Source organism: Porites lutea, chromosome 4 (assembly GCF_958299795.1).
Source record: "Porites lutea chromosome 4, jaPorLute2.1, whole genome shotgun sequence".
In the NCBI taxonomy this organism is placed as follows: Eukaryota; Metazoa; Cnidaria; class Anthozoa; order Scleractinia; family Poritidae; genus Porites; species Porites lutea.
The window spans coordinates 9694561-9710756 of record NC_133204.1 but is presented as its reverse complement, the minus strand read 5'-3'; the positions used below and the strand labels follow the sequence as shown (position 1 = coordinate 9710756).

Here is a 16196-nt window from a genome sequence, read left to right as displayed (position 1 = left end):
AATGCTCAAAGGGCACCAGGCGCATAATTTGTTACTTTCACCACTGGAAAACTGCAGACTCAGAGCAGTCGCCATTTGCTTCCGATTCAACGTGGACGAGATCGGCAGATATTTGCAATTTTCAACATGGGAATCCTCGAAAAAATCAGCGAAATAGAGAAAGAAATCGCAAGGACCCAGAAAAATAAAGCGACGGAGTACCATTTGGGCTTACTGAAGGCAAAGCTGGCAAAATACCGTTCGCAGCTTCTCGAACCGTCGAAATCAGCTGGTGCCGGCAAAGGAGAAGGTTTTGATGTTATGAAATCTGGTGATGCAAGAGTGGCTTTGATCGGGTTTCCTTCTGTTGGAAAATCAACACTATTAAACAAGTTAACGTCCACGTCCAGTGTAAGTGCATCGTACGAGTTTACGACCCTAACTTGTATCCCTGGAGTGATAGAATACAATGGAGCGAACATCCAACTACTCGATTTGCCTGGGATCATTGAAGGTGCCTCTCAAGGGAAGGGTCGGGGTAAACAAGTTATTGCTGTTGCTCGTACTGCTGATATGGTGGTGATGATGTTAGACGCAGCTAAGGGAGAAATCCAAAAAGTTTTACTGGAGAAAGAATTGGAAGATTGTGGCATCCGCTTAAACTGTTACAAGCCAAACATTTACTTCAAAGTTAAAAAGGGAGGCGGGATTTCTTTCAATGCCACATGCAGTTTAACTCACTTGGATGAGAAGCTGGTGCAGATGATTCTTCATGAGTACAAGATCTTCAATGCTGAGGTGCTTATCAGAGAGGATTGCACTGCAGATCAGCTCATTGATGTAATCTGCGGCAACAGAATCTACTTGTCCTGTGTATATGTCTACAACAAGATTGACTGCATTTCCATAGAAGAAGTTGATCGTCTTGCTCGTCTGCCTCACTCTGTTGTTGTAAGTTGTGAGATGGAGCTGAACTTAGACTATCTGTTAGAAGAGATGTGGGAGCACCTTGCTCTGCTGAGAGTCTACACAAAGAAGAGAGGTGAGCCCCCCAACTTCAGTGGGGGGCTGATACTTCGACGTGGAGCCAATGTCGAGCATGTATGTCATGCGATTCATAGGACACTTTCTGATGTTTTTAAGTATGCGCTAGTCTGGGGCACCAGTACAAAATATAGCCCACAAAGGGTAGGAATTAATCATGTTATGAATGATGAAGATGTCATTCAGATTATGAAAAAGTAATAACACTTTTAAAGTGGGTGCCCTAAAACAGTAATTAAGAATGCAAAAAAAATTAGACTGCATCCGACTACAAACCAGTTAGTTCAAATTGATAATAATTCGCTTTATTAATCTATTCTGGACCAGCAGTGTGCAAAGAAAGAAGTGTTCGATAGCCAGTGGCTAGTGGGTTTGCAATTGGGTTTCTGAATTCTGTTCTTGACTGCTCAGTGGGCAAGTGAAATTTTCTGGTGAATTCAAATAACAGAAGACGTGCTCAATGCTTCAATGCTCATCTTAACCTTTTTTGGTCTAGTTTTTTTGCCCAGGTGGCAAGCTGTAAAACTGATCTGCTCTGCACCCTGACCAGTTGTTTACCAAAGTGACAAAGTAATTGATAAAGATTAGAAATAATAAACAGAGTTGTTGTCTTTGACCACGGTCATAGTGTTTGAGAAATCCAAATCTCAGCTGTGTCCGGAGTGGTCCTGAATTGAAATCTTTATATGATTATGTTGTTAATAGAGATCAAGGGGAAATCTTTTATTTATCTAACTGCAATTATAGTGGGTTCTTAACCAAGAAAGGCAATGGGTGTCATGAAATTTATCAGAAAAAGGGCGAGAGGCACGAAAGCCGTACGGCGAAAACTGCATCATGTCAGGCTTATTTGTAGTTTGTCTTACAAGAATCACTTTTCATTGATCATAACATTTACAGCTATTCGAGAAAGGTTGTCAGAAAGGTAATGTGGGATATGATCAATACCTTGTTCCAGACACTGTAGCTTTTGAATCTTTCATTGTTGCTTTCTTTTAGCATTTGCAAACATATCTCTATGGCCTTTCGTGTATTCTTTCAATTTTCTTTGAAGAACAGTGAACTCAAAATTAGCCACAATACCTTTCAGGATTGTTGTGTGCACCTTTTCCCACAACCTTTCTCGAAATGGCTGTAGATGCTGTACTCCTGGTCTTTATCAGGTGATGGTGTCAAGCAAGAACAGCAGTATAGTTGGAAACATCTTAAATAAGTATTATAGTGACTCATGAGACAACATACACATGCCACAGTGAATTATTGTAAATGATCTTTCAAAGTAATGCATGATAATCATTGTTGCCAAATTTTCTTGTGTCATTCTTTTCAAGTCTTGCATAACTCAAAGAAGCATCAAAAAAGGTATTTTTTGTTTCACTTAACTTATTTTACCAATAAAGGATTTATTTTAGGTTGTAAATTATTGATATTTCCATCATCAGATCTAAATTGCAGATGCGAAGAAATGAGTGACCCATAGCCCTGGGCTAGTGGATTTTGTTCTTAACTTGCCTGACATGCAAGTCAAATTATCTTTTTTTGGCCTAATACTTAATTCTGAATATGACTACTGTTAACAGTGACTGAAGTTTTGACAACCTGTAGTCATCTTCAGAGTCAAAGGGAGTTGTATCACTTCAACTTTGGTTTATGACCATTAAGTCATGACAGATGCCCAGTAATATCATAAATCAACTGATGTGATACAACTTACTTTGACTGTGAAGATGACTAGTGCACAGGTTGTCAACAACAGCCCTATTCAGGACTACACGCGACTGGAAAATCATATCCCACCTTCTTGTGAAATGACCCCTGGGTTCAAACCTTTCACTATATTATTTTAGTTGAGATGTACAAGTACTCTGTAATAATGGAAATGTAAGAGCCTTTTTCATAATTTTACCAAGTAAAACTCACTATCTGTAAGCTGATAAATAACAAGCACCTCAGCCAATGAGAATGTGATATTAGTAACTGAATAAAGCAAAGAGTTTTGAATATATTCAGTGATCTTGCCATGCTGTGGCCTTGCAGGATATAATATGAAAGAATGGGTTTCAATACAAGGTTAATGGTGCCATGCCAAGGATGCACCAAACCAGACTTTTTTAGGCAGAAGAGACCCTGTTGCTTCCTAGGTCATTGAAAATCCCGGTTAGTAAACTGTAGGTCTTTCTTTCCATGAGTGCCACAATGTTGTTAATTGTTAAAGGCTGGTTGAAATGGGTGAAAAAGGAGAGTGGAGCCGTAGTGGACGTTACTTAATGGTTTGCAAAGAGCTCGAATTTTTCCTCCCTTTCCATTTGACAAAATTGTTGTCCCCATTACCTCTCTTTTGTTTTTCATTTCAATCATTTTCAGTTGAACCCAGCGATTATTTTTTTCCTTTCGGCTTCCATTTCCCGCACGAAACCCACTAGTGCGCGATATTATAGCTGAGTTTCACAAGACAAACTACATTAGGTCTCGGTGAAATAGCTGACACAAGCCGAAACGTCACGAACTTGCGTGCCCAATCTCGTCCCGAAACTAGTGCATAATAGCCTACGTGCGGAATATTAAAATTCTAACATGACTCAGAGGCTTTCTTACCCTGGGTGCCAGAGGCTTTTCATGCACGGTTTCCGGTTTCGGTCAAGTCTTAAAAAGTGACCATGCCGAAGTGTCTTCGGCCTTCGGCCGAACAAGTGTCGGCCTGTGGCCGACGAAACGAAGCTCCCCGTCTCACGCGAGAAAACACCTCTGGTTCCCAGGGTAAGGCTTTCTGGTCATTTTTCTATATTTGGTTTGGTTTTCTTTGTGCTCAAGTCTCTTGTGCGATGAAAATTGCGAGAGAAGGGAGTCTTGACGCTAAAGCCTCGGAGTCATGTTAGAATTTTAATACATATCGAACGTGGGTTATTTTAAAGAAAATTTTTCACATTACAAACTACCTTGAATTGGGTGACAGTGGCGCAATCGGCTAATCCCTCAACTTAGGGTCTCATCTGATCTGACTGGTCCCAGGTGAGTCGGTTCAAACCTCGGACAAGCCGAAAGTTATCTCTTCCTCGAATCAGAATTAAAGAATAAATCAAAGAACTCAAAGTGATCTCGGGATATCTCGAACTAATTCCGCTCTCATTTCGCCAAATAGCCGACTCAAACCGAAAACTCAAGGACTGTGCGTCCCAATCTTGTCCCCAAAAAAAGAACTTTGGGACACTCCTTAAGCCTGGTGTTCACTAGCACACGCAGAATGGCACATTTGACTCAATTCTCGATACCAGCTCTCCTCAACCCTATGATAAACAAGATGGCGGACAAAGCGTCCGCCATATTGCTTTTGATATGTTCGCATGGATGAGGTCTGGGTGAAAGTGAACTATGATTGATTTACGGCCTTGTGCTTATGCTTGAGCTTATGTCGACCTAGTTTTCACTAGTCAAAGCTACGACATAAACACAAGAACAATAAGAACGAAATTGTCCGTTTTTCTTATGCTTAATCTTATGCTCTTTTGCTTATGCTTATGTGCTAGAAAAAACCAGGCTTAAGTGTCGCGAATCCTCTACTTGGCGCTCCACCCAAGTAATAAAGGCTTGAACGTTCAGATTTTTTGGTTTTAAATATCCAGATTTTAGTAGGTATAATCAATTTAGCAAGACGATCATTTAAACAGATCATAGAAAGGAAGTTTTAGTAGCGGCCGCAAGAATATGATTACAATTGGCGTTTTCAAGGTTGAATAGAATTTCATTATTGAGATGAGTGTTCAGTAAATTTAGTCAGAGTCTAACGGGAAACAGGACTTTTATTATCGCGTCGCTGGAACAGCAAATAACTCGCTATCGAACATAGACTTTCCAAAAATCACCAGACGACACACTTCTACTATGATCATCGCATTCGCAACTGCCCCCTATGTTCATCCAATGATAAGAGGCTCTTACAAAGGCAACGAGATTGTACAGTCGACTTTCTCTATCCAGTCCGTCATGACCCCATTTAGCAACATAATAATAGCCTCTTTCTCTTCCCCACTTATTGCAAAGTCTTGCCAATCTCGAGTTGTCATTGTTCATTATGACAAAAGAGCCACACGAAGCAGGGAAAGCATCTGTAGCACCGCTAAAGAACTGGACCACAGCTTCGCCTTTGGAATTAGCGGCCGTAGTGATGTGGAATGTTCGTCCGGGTCTCTTTTTCTTGCAAAGGAATCTTATCTGAGTGAAAGGCAGGATCTTTCTTAGCTCTTTCATGGCCGTTGTTGTGAGAAAAACTTGTTTGCTGCTTATTCCACGGTACGAATTCTTCACTGGTAGACGAGACGGGGGAGTTGAGCTGCTCAACACAAGTCTTGAGACGAGAAGCCAACCACCTGAAATCACACAAGGTTCCGATTTGTCATGTCAGCCAACAAGCCGGCAATACCGACAGTACCAACACGGAACAAGAAGCGTATAAAATTTATATCAAATTTAAAAAAATTCCAAGGAATTTAGTAAGTTCTCGAGTAAAATAACGTATTTACATCCCTTTACAAACTGTAATATCGAAGAGAACTTTGCTTAGGAAGTAAAGAAAATGTAAGCAAAAATATTGTAGGCCCGAGTTGGTGCCCACTCAAAAACGGTGTACACTGGCCGCATATTAATGTACTGTAAACGACGGTTGATGTGTGCTGTTCCGATGAAATATCTGTAACAGATCTTTAAAAACCAGTGTCCTTGGTTTGTTGAAGGTCCGCGGTTTGTGTTTTTCTTCTTCATAGCCACTTGGGCCGGAGTCACCCAATACTGCCCGGCCGACCCCACGGACCCAATTGAGCGGCTGCGAAGAAGACTAGGTTTGTGTTGGAGATAAAAGCAAAACTAAAAAAGGATTGCAAATTTGCTTGATTCACAAACTAGATTAGTTTTCTGCATCACTCTCAACGTGAAACCTCATCGACAATTATTGTTAAAGCCAAATTGCATCAAGCCCGTATGTTTGTTTGATTGATTTTGTTTTTAATTTATTTGTGACAACGACGCGAAATGTTAGTTGGAATAGCAACCAGTACTCAGTTTAGAAATCTCAAAAGTGACTGTTTACTAGCGCCAGACAAAGGCCACAACGATATTTATTCTTACATTTTAATTGAAATTTTAGGTTTACTTTGACAGATCTGTCAATTGTTTAAACGTTACCTCCGTAAGTTGTCATGTCACAAAACACTTTTAATGGGTTTCCAGTCTTTCCAGGATCAATCCAGTACTCGCCATCTCCTTTGGAGAACCCTAAGTCCCGGATGTCCTTACAGGATTTAGCAGGGTTTTCGCGCGTCCAACCTGGTCCTACAGAAAAAGAAAACAAAACAAAATAACAAAAAGAAAAGAAAGAAAGAAAATAAGAACGGCTTAGGACCGTTTGGACTGCATCTTAGTTTTACAAAGTTAATGCTGCCATTATGTATACCAGAACTAGTGTAGCTGCAATAATTTGAGTACCCAGCATGATTTACAAATACCATTACAAATATCGGTTATTTTGAATAGCTCCCAGAACAGCATATGCTCTCTTACGTTTAATAATAACACAATTGGGTAAATTAAGAGGGGAGGGAAAAGTCAAATTCCAAAACAGCAAACCATAAAACCGTAAGAGCAGCTAATTTACTTTGGTAGTTAAGTCAGGTGTAACCCTGATGTAAACTAAACCCACGCTAAACTAACCACGGCTTTTTTTTTACTGTGGGAAATACCCTTTACCATGGTGCATAACCGCACCTAATGACGGAGACAATAAATGATAATCAGAGAAGGTCAGTGAATATTATAGGAATACCGGTGCATTTCTTTCAATCTCCAGAATATGCAGGTTAGCATGTGCAGTTGTGAGACCTTTGAGTGTTGCTACAAACTGCATTCACATCACAGGTATGGGTTTTGTTTCTGCATTCATCTATATCTAATGACGAGGACAACAAATGATAATAATTCTATAGGGATGCTGCATACCAACTGCAATGCATTTCTTTCCATCTCCTGAGTATCCAGGTTTGCAAGTGCAGTTGTAAGAACCTTGAGTGTTGCTACAATCCGCATTGACATCACAGGTATGGCTTTTGTTGCTGCATTCATCTATATCTGATAACAAAAAATTATAACATGAGCAGTCCGTGCCTCATAGCTAATTAGTTCATGCGTTATGATTCAATTTTTCCTTAGTTTCAATTTGGTTTTGCTTTGTCTTTTGGCGCACTGATGTATGATAATGAGTTTGAAACAACGGAAAATAAAATTTTAATCAAGAAAAAAATGAACTACAACCGCCGGGGGAGTACAGTAAAAGTCAAACTGAAGGCCCAGAAAGAAGCTCTTTTTGTTTATATAATATACCATAAGGAGACTAAATTGTGGCAAGGTGGTATTTTGTTATTTACAGATTTATCTGTGTTCGTTAAAACGAAATTGTGTGCAAAACTAAGCTGGATAAAATGCCCATTACAATTCTTCGCCAGGCTGGTAAAAATCAAGAACGTGAAGGTCACACAGACGCGGAGTTAGTTACAAAAAGCACTCTTTTTTTCCATTTTCAAGAAATCCATCTTTGCAAATGCCAATATGTGAACTCATTAGTAATCTGAAGAGCAGCCTTTGCATCACATCTGTGATAATTACAAGCGCAACTGTGCGTTTCTGCAGTAGATAAAAAAATCACTCATGATCATGACTTGGCTACAATACGATTTTATAAGCATGATCTTATTTTGTAGAGTAGTGGTAGGACACAGTTACTTTCCACTGAAAAATGACCTTAATAATGACGCGATGAGGAAGTAGCTGTGTAACAAGTTACAAACAAGAACCCCTGCAGCCAGGCTAGTCAGCTTCAACTTGATTTCAAATAACCTGCATCTGACCACATAACATTGAAGAAGGCATACATTTTAAGAAAAAACACGCGCACTATATTCTGCAAAAAATTATCAATTGTTATTAAGATGGTGACGAGTTGGTTTTGAATAATTTCTGAGGTTTAGAACAACTGACAACTTTAAAACCTTCAGCGCAAGTGTAGTTGAAGCATTTGTCACATGACACGTCGTTCCAAGTGTAGCCATCCTTTGCACCAAGGGTGTGAACACAGTCTTCGTTTTTCAAGTTGTTTGGTTGTTGCGGAGCCCAGAAATGAAAGCTACCTATTTCCTTGTTTGTCCACTCAAACGATCCCTCGACGCTTCGGTCATTTAAGCCAATCCATGATCGCTCGCCATTATGACGGTGCTGTATGTACACATTTTCCTCTTGGTTGTGCACTGTTACCAGATGTGAGTTCATCGTTGAACAGTTGGACACAGCAGTCACCCAAGGTGCGCATACAGAGCTTGTTAAATAGCAGTATCCACTGAAGTAATCCCATCCAGCTGGACAGACGTCTATGAGTATAAAGCACGACACTGAGTCACAACAAGAGACAATATTGGAAGGTCTACCGTAAAAAGATCTTCTCTGTATTGCATTAAATCTCTTACCTGATAAAACTGTGTAGGATATGAAAAGTGGGTCGTATTTTGCCTCATACAGTTCTTTGACACAAACGCGAAACCCTGTCCTGTTAATGTACTGTACATAAAAAGCAGTGAACATCAGTATGTATATTAGGCCAGATTCAAACATAGATCTTACATTAATTCACATCAGTGCTGCATCTAAACCTGAGTGAGAACAATATAGTTTCCTTATTAGCATCATAAATAAAGCACATGTGACTGAGCTCGACATCTGAAAAGAGGGGCTTTACAGTTCTGAAAGCCGGAATGATTTTACGTGAAAAGGTAGACAGTTCAGAAGATATGCATTGCATAAAACACAGGAGAAATTAAAACCTGATTCACAATTACTTTTTGTTACAATAAGTAATTTCAAGGTAATTTAGCACTGAATTGATCGAGAAACGTTTTTTTGTACCATCAAATCAACCATTAAGAGTAAAGAGTTAAAAAAAAGCGCCCGATACGGAAGTGTTCTGTACTGCTATCAAACTTGATAAGTAATGGCACATAAGCCCTCTATACACATGTAATTTTGCCCCACCTATAACAATATCAAAATAAATGTTCTGCTCTTTTTTTTTTCTTTCAATAATATAATCACTAAGTATTTTCGGTAAATCTTAACAAAACTGACAATCTCACCGAGGTAACAATTTTTGGATTTACGACAATACAGTCAATATACAGCTAGGTTTAATCCCCAAAAGTCGATTTGATATAAATTTTAATATCCTGACATCACTTTGAGCTACCAACCTCCACCCAGGCAGCTATGCTGTTATGAAGTGGACTTCGATTCCCTCCTTTTGTTGAATGAGAAGCAGAAACGAAGACATGTGGCGTTGTGTTATAAGTTCTAACAAAGATAACGTCCTGTGAAAGATGAAGTATTTTATAAAACTTGAAGGAGAAGTGTCCCCAAGATATCGTCCACTTGCAATCAAACTGCCTTTTTTATTTAGAGAATTCTCTGGTAAGAATCTGTAGCACTAAAACGTACTAAACGGTTTACCACTACTATTTACAGTTTCCTCGATTTCAGACGGGTAAGAATGAAATATACTGAAACCTGAGAATTTCGGTCTAAAGTTTTCATGCAAGTTTCACAAGTTGATTTCGCCTTGCTCCACACAGCAAAGGGGGGATCTTCTTCTTTTCGTGATGATGTTTGAGATAATCGTTAATTAACTGGTTCAGTTCTCTGCAAATGAAAATCTTGGGAACAGAATGCCACATCAACATTAACATCGTCCAGAAAAAAAAAAAATTAAATGACGTACGTTTTAATTGCTGCAATACAAAAACAGTACGAGGAAAGATATTTCGAGGCCAACGTTATTTGGAGGATAGCTAACTCAACTCAGCACAAGAAGCCTATTGTAAAACAGGCTTCATTACAACAACAAAATTGACAACTGACATTGCCATGAAAATGGAGGTTAACGTTTACTTTTTTTCTTTAGCCTCCCGTAATGGAATTATGAATTCAATTGTACGTATCACAGAGGTGAATGAGTTATGAGTGAATATGTGACTTTGGTGTCTTTAGGACCAAAATAAATGGGGTGTTACATTCATCGAAATAAGTCAGTATGCAGTTCATACCGCGGCAGGTTTAGCTCAGTCGGTAGAGCGGTGGACTGCAGAGCGGAAAGTCGCGGGCTCGATTCCCGGGACCGGACCAATACACAGGATCTCAAAATAACTGAAAAATGAAGGTACTGCCTTTGCCCCGCAAATGGCTAGACCTTCCGTAGCTTAGATGACCACGTAAAATGGCGGTACCGTCTTCGGTAGGAGACGTAAAAATAGTGTCCCCAATTAGTACTTTCTTACTAAATACATTGACACTTAAATAAGAGCGCTTTTTCTTTTCTTCCATATCACTGTACATTGCTAAGATTAAAAATCTTCCAAAGCACAAGCAAGACCTGAAAGTAAAATTTGACAGCTCCCTTATTAAAGGATTTAAACTTAGATCTGGATTCAAACTCAAACGTTACTACTGACCTTGCAAAATGAATTATAATGGCTCCTGTCGGGAGGTTTATCATTTGCAAAGTAGATCGAGCTATGTTCCGAAAAGGGAGTGTTGGGAAGATTCGAAAAGGCGAGCCAATTCTAAAATACAAGTCAATAAACAACGCGTAAGTTCTTGTTAATCGAAATAAATCAGTCAAGATAACAATTTAAAAAACAAAGGGTTAGAGGTGAAGGTGAAGAATGTTAAAAAGTAACTTGCGGTTTTTAATAACTTATTCTGAAATGAATTTGCAGAGTTGCTCGAGTCCGCGATAATAGCAGCTCTTCAAGGACTCTGTGGAATTACCGGTAGCTTAAGCCCGAGAGTCAAAGCTTTGGCACTACGTCAAAGTGTGACAGCCCAATGCGTGATTAATGTTTGACACTTGAAATAATGACACACTATACTTACAACAAAAATATCTCGGTGTGATCCAGCATAATTCTGCAGTTCTCTCATACAAACTTTACATGATGATTTCGTTACATCTTCAATCCATACACTAGCAGCGTCACGTTTTAGTCCTGGATTGTAATGCTTTGACGTCACAAAGACTGAAGGTTTGGCTGAAAATTTCCCCTGAGAGCGAAATAACATAAAATCGTCATTCTGCTAAAATGCTTGGCATACTCCGAATTTTAACTTATCATCATCAGTTTCCTTTAATTTTTAGTAACAATTCGAAGCAAGAATATTGATCTCCATAGATTCAGTAAAGTGATTAAAAGTGGCAGTTTGGACGCTAAGTTTTTCTTTGTCGAAAATACATATTAAGTAGACGGGGTTAATTACAAAAAACGGTCACTTTTATTGTTTTGTTAAACTGGATGATGTGATCCTAAACGACTTGAAAAAGAAAGCATCGAGAACTATAGATCAAAGCAACTTACGGTGGGAAATCTCACAGTTGCGCAAGTTGTTCCTGTCCACCACTGTGACATGTGCAGTTCACCAGTCACGCCACCCACTGGAGCACCTTGATACGCCATCCAATCAACTGTCACGTTAGCATACGACTTTCTTTCGTTATATCCTGCTGCCATCACACAGGCAGTAAATCCGTCGTTATTGACATTTTCAATCCACGATACCGCCGCGTCATGGACATAGGATTTAACACTGGTATCAATATGATTGACAGCAATCTGCACTTCAATGGTTTTGTCAGGATAAAACACAAAAGGCTTAAAACGAATTTCTTGACAATGAGAATATCCCAGAGATGGAATATGGGCCATGTGATGGCGACCACGTTGAAATGGAAATCCTAAAAAGAAGTTACAAAGATTAGTTATAGGCTAACAGTAACAAACTTAAGTCCATTGTTGACGCAATAACTTTATTTTAGAAAGAGTGGAAACGTAAACAAAAACGTAGTGAAAGAAACTTTTACTATTAATCGAAAAATTAGCAGAATTCTTTTAAAAAGAAAAACCTTGAAATAAGGTAATAAAGTGGCTGACCTTCACAGCTGCCAGGATGTTGCACGGTAAAGTTCAGTCGATTTAGACAAACTTCCTGTTCAAACAGACATTTGTTGTCGTATGTTGTGCCATTGGATGAACATACGGGTTCTTTGTAAGTTGGACAGCGGTCAACACACACACAGCGTGCATCATGAGGTCCAAAAGCCTTACACAGACTGTGATAATGACATGTCACATCTATACAAGGATCCAAGTCTAAAAGAAAAACATACAAGTCATGAAATCAGAGGGCAGCATTAAAGGTTCATTCATTTCGTCATTGGATAAACTATCCTGGAATAACCCTGGAATTTCAGATTTACCAGGGCACTGGTTAGACCACAAGAATATTTCCATAAATGTTGTAGATTGCAACCCATAACCTATTAGCTTTTAATTTCACTTTCTTTTGTTTTTGGGTATAGAAATGACGGTATAATCTGAATGACTTTGGATAAAACTAAGGATTAAAATTTGATCAAAACATAATTATGCACTTAAGCGTTGTGCAGATTTTCACTATTATGTACGTATAATTATTAAAGGAGCACATAAATTCCCTGCTATTCCCTCATTTTATGTTACATAATTTATTGCCTACCTCCAATTACCATATAATCGACTTTCATAACGTCCTTATGATCCCTGGCGTCATTGTTGTAGCTTCTCACACACACTTCTGTTTCGTTTGTAGATGTATGCTACGCACATTCGAAAACAGCGAAAAAAAAAACTTTGAGTTCATATTCCACATATATAATATAACACTTTGTTACAATAGGGTAAATTCAAAGGCTAAAACGTATGTGAATATATAATAATAGATAACACAATATTAATATAACAATTTTTCTAAACTTTAGTTTCAGCCAACTTGTTCGATTAATTTATTTCAAAAAAATTATTAGTGCAATTGCAGTCAAAACCTAATTGTTAAGAACCTGTGGGACTAATTTTTTTTAGAAATTAGCTTTAAAGAACCAAACGAATAACCATAAAAAAGTCAGTCTTCATCTGAGAAGTCTGCACAAAAGTTATTGTACAAGTGTTTTCTTTGCTGAGAGCTTGGTTTTATTTAATTTGCCGTATTTATAGTAATTAAAAATGAGAAACTATAAATAGTCTTTATTGTCTGTATATATCACGCTATATAATAGTAAAAACCTCTTAAGCTAATGAAGTTGTTTGAAAAATGTAGGTTTACTTATTATAACGTGAGTAAGGAAAACGATCAAAGGAAATAATTCCTTGACTTTTAATCAAATTCTCCTCATTCGAACCACAGTGAGAATAGGCAGACTACATATTTCTAACCTCAACCCAGGATGTAACTGCGTTGCATGGTTCGAATCCTGATAAACGTGATCTGTTGTTATTGTAACCAAGTCTTGGAGACACCACTACAACTGGAGGGGCATAAAAGACGTCCTGGAACTTAACCATCTGAAATCAGAAAAAAAAACAAATGATATAAATCTCAACTCAAATAGGTAGTTATTTTCCAAGAAAGACAACGTTAACATCCATTTCTGATTTCTTCCTATAACTAACTGCAGGCCGGAAAAATGAGACTTTTTCTTTTGAGAGGATACAATTTATTCAAAGATTTAGTTAATCCTTAATTTGAATGACAAAGACAAGCAGAGGGAACAGGAAAACATGAGCTTTCAGTGCTGAACACTATCAAACATGACACTATACATATACCTGACAAATGGCGTTTTTGTTCCGTTTTTGTAATGGTGAGTTGTTGTTTTTAAACACGAGACTATCAGTCAAGGTAAAATTGTCAGTCTTTAATTTGGTAAAAGCCATCCAGTCCTGCAGGGAAGAGGTAAAGATATCAAGCAAGAATGTGAACTTTCTAAATGCAACATTTGTTCTTACTGTTATTACGCTTTCAAAACAAACTCAAGGGTAACCAACAACAGCACTTAATATTCAACATTTCTCTAACTCTTACAGGGACAAGCAGGGACGCAGGGGGGAAGGGGAGGGAATTGGAAAAACGTTTGAGTCAGAACGTCTTCTCTTTATTAACTGTTCACTTAGCAGACATAATAATTTTTGGCAATGTTTTGTTGCTAAAGGTCAATGTATTTGGTGGACAGGTACTTTTTGAGCACTTTACCGATTGACGTTAATCTTGTTTCAGTGAAAAAAAAATTAAATTAAAAAAAAGAAAAAAAAACGCTGAAGCCTTTCGGAAGCGTCGTTTAGTGTATGCAAAAGTATGGGTTGTGCGGTAAGAGGATAACAAATGGTTAAATGGTAGCTTCTCAAAGTTAATGAGAAATTGTACAAATATTAACGCTCAGACAGGGTTGAAATGTCAAATATGAAAGTTAAATGTGAGCGAAAATGATAATACCATTCCGGCATTTACATGCAACTAATGCAGCCTTGTTGCATTACTTCTTGCGTTATTGTTACAATCTGAATGGCTGTTTATGAAATTTTCAACATTTCATTATATATCAAATTTGTTCCATCTCGTTTAAAGACACTACTGATAACAAAACAAGATGTAGTTGAAGAAATCAAGTAACTGGAATATCACTCACCACTTTGATGTTTTTATGAACTCCATCAAAAATCTTGGTTTCTCTGGCACAAAGTTTAAAGCTGTCCTTGCGCAAGTCTTCTACCCACAAGGCCAAAGCGTCTTGAGGTCTTTTGAGAACCTGGTGACGAGCAGTTACGAAGATGTTTGGAGGAGCCAAGAAACGCTGAAGGAGTGAAAAAAGTGAACAATTAAAATATATCATCCGTAAAATATATACATTTTCAATCAACAAAGATAACAATGAAGGGAAGGTAATTATCTTTCTTTGCCAAATGGCAGTAGAAGTGTAAGGGTTAAGCTAGGGCAATAAAGAAAATAGGAAAACAAAACCAAACAAGCAAAAAGATAAATTAAAGAAAACAAACAAGCAAAAATCGTTTGATCTATAGTGCTTTTACAAAAAAAATAGGCCATATCGATAATGGAGTGTAAAACGAAAATCAAAATTTGAGATGAAATCGATTTTAAGTTCATCACATTTGGAAATGAAAATTTAAACAACTTTTGACAAAACCGTATGACACGTAAATAGAGAACTAACAGACTAATAAAAGATGAGAAATTAGTAACTTTGAAGTTCATCTCGTTTAATGGAGTTGCAAGTAGAATTGTTCAGAAACGATACTAGAAGAGAGAAGTTTTAATAAAAGAAACAGAGCACTCAGAAGCCAGTAAGGAATAAGAAACCGTGGATATTAGGGACATGTCAAAAAAGTAGTCGACTAGAAGAATCAAAAGTAGTAATAGCAAATTTAGGTTCACAAATAATATAGAGGGAATAAATAGCGGATCACAGCAAATAAAAAAAATTAAGAATTCTTGGGAGAAATGGAGCTGAAATTGTGTATTTTTAAGAATAATCGTGATTGTTAAGTGTTTAAAAAAAATAAGTTGGGTTTTCGGAAAAAGGTGGAAAGGGACTACGAAAAACAAACTATTGGAACTTAAAAATTGAAACTATTGAAGTAGTCGAGGCGCCAGGTTTTTGGCCAATATTTTTACAAAGTTTATACCAAAGCCTAATTTCCTTTCTAATAACTGTTCATTTTATTCCTTTGACAAATTTTACTAAACTTTAGTGATGGAAGTTTGCTATAGCAGCGAGACATGAAACCATCAAAAGCATAAATGCTATTAAGCCTTCTCTAAGCCTTGAAAATGCGCGTTACTTTCTTAATTTCAGGTAAAATAAAATGGAATAGTTCTATAGAAGAAATACTTTTTATCATAGGATACTTCATAAATAAAGCCTTAATTTAAGCTCTAGTGAGACAAATTTGAGCAAAAACTCAATTTTAAGTAAAATCCAACTGTGGCAGCCAATATGGCCGCTACTTTAATGACTGTAAAGCTCCTTAGTTATTTCATTATATAAATATTTATTCATATTTAAATTGTTTTGTTTTCCTCATCCGAAGAGTCTATCAATCAAAGGTTTCATCTCCTCAAAAAATATTGCGAACACGAAAAAATTTACTAAGACAACGTAATGCTAAAAAAAGCATGTCACAACTCCAGCCATAGCAGCAAATACAACGCAGTTAAAAATGCGGAAACCATATGACTCCAGCACTTTTCAGAAATAGACTCATGAA

At 37.7% G+C, this 16196-nt stretch overlaps 2 protein-coding genes across 2 annotated transcripts; one reads left to right on the top strand and one right to left on the bottom strand.

Annotated features, from left to right (window-relative positions):
• The first annotated feature begins 73 nt into the window (after positions 1-73).
• On the top strand, positions 74-1493 carry LOC140935734 (developmentally-regulated GTP-binding protein 2-like). Its single transcript, XM_073385302.1, has one exon. It carries the CDS (start codon positions 127-129, stop codon positions 1222-1224), a length of 1098 nt encoding a protein of 365 aa, XP_073241403.1. The 5' UTR covers positions 74-126; the 3' UTR covers positions 1225-1493.
• Positions 1494-4768: 3275 nt separating this feature from the next.
• Positions 4769-12649, bottom strand: LOC140934162 (uncharacterized). The gene is made up of 11 exons (XM_073383836.1): positions 12637-12649; positions 12033-12251; positions 11460-11836; positions 10981-11148; positions 10557-10667; positions 9303-9419; positions 8526-8616; positions 8055-8429; positions 7009-7137; positions 6199-6345; positions 4769-5387 (listed from the first exon to the last, which is right to left on the bottom strand). The coding sequence occupies exons 1-11, from the start codon at positions 12647-12649 to the stop codon at positions 4855-4857; spliced, it is 2280 nt and encodes a 759-aa protein (XP_073239937.1). The 3' UTR covers positions 4769-4854.
• Between the last annotated feature and the right edge of the window lie 3547 nt (positions 12650-16196).

Coding starts and splice junctions, on each gene's coding strand:
- LOC140935734 (XM_073385302.1), top strand. CDS start 127: ATGGGAATCCTCGAAAAAATCAGCGAAATAGAGAAAGAAATCGCAAGG.
- LOC140934162 (XM_073383836.1), bottom strand. Junction 9,420..10,556: donor ATTATAATTCATTTTGCAAG/GTCAGTAGTAAC, acceptor CATCTTTCACAG/GACGTTATCTTTGTTAGAAC. Junction 6,346..7,008: donor AAAGAAATGCATTGCAGTTG/GTATGCAGCATC, acceptor CTTTTTCTGTAG/GACCAGGTTGGACGCGCGAA.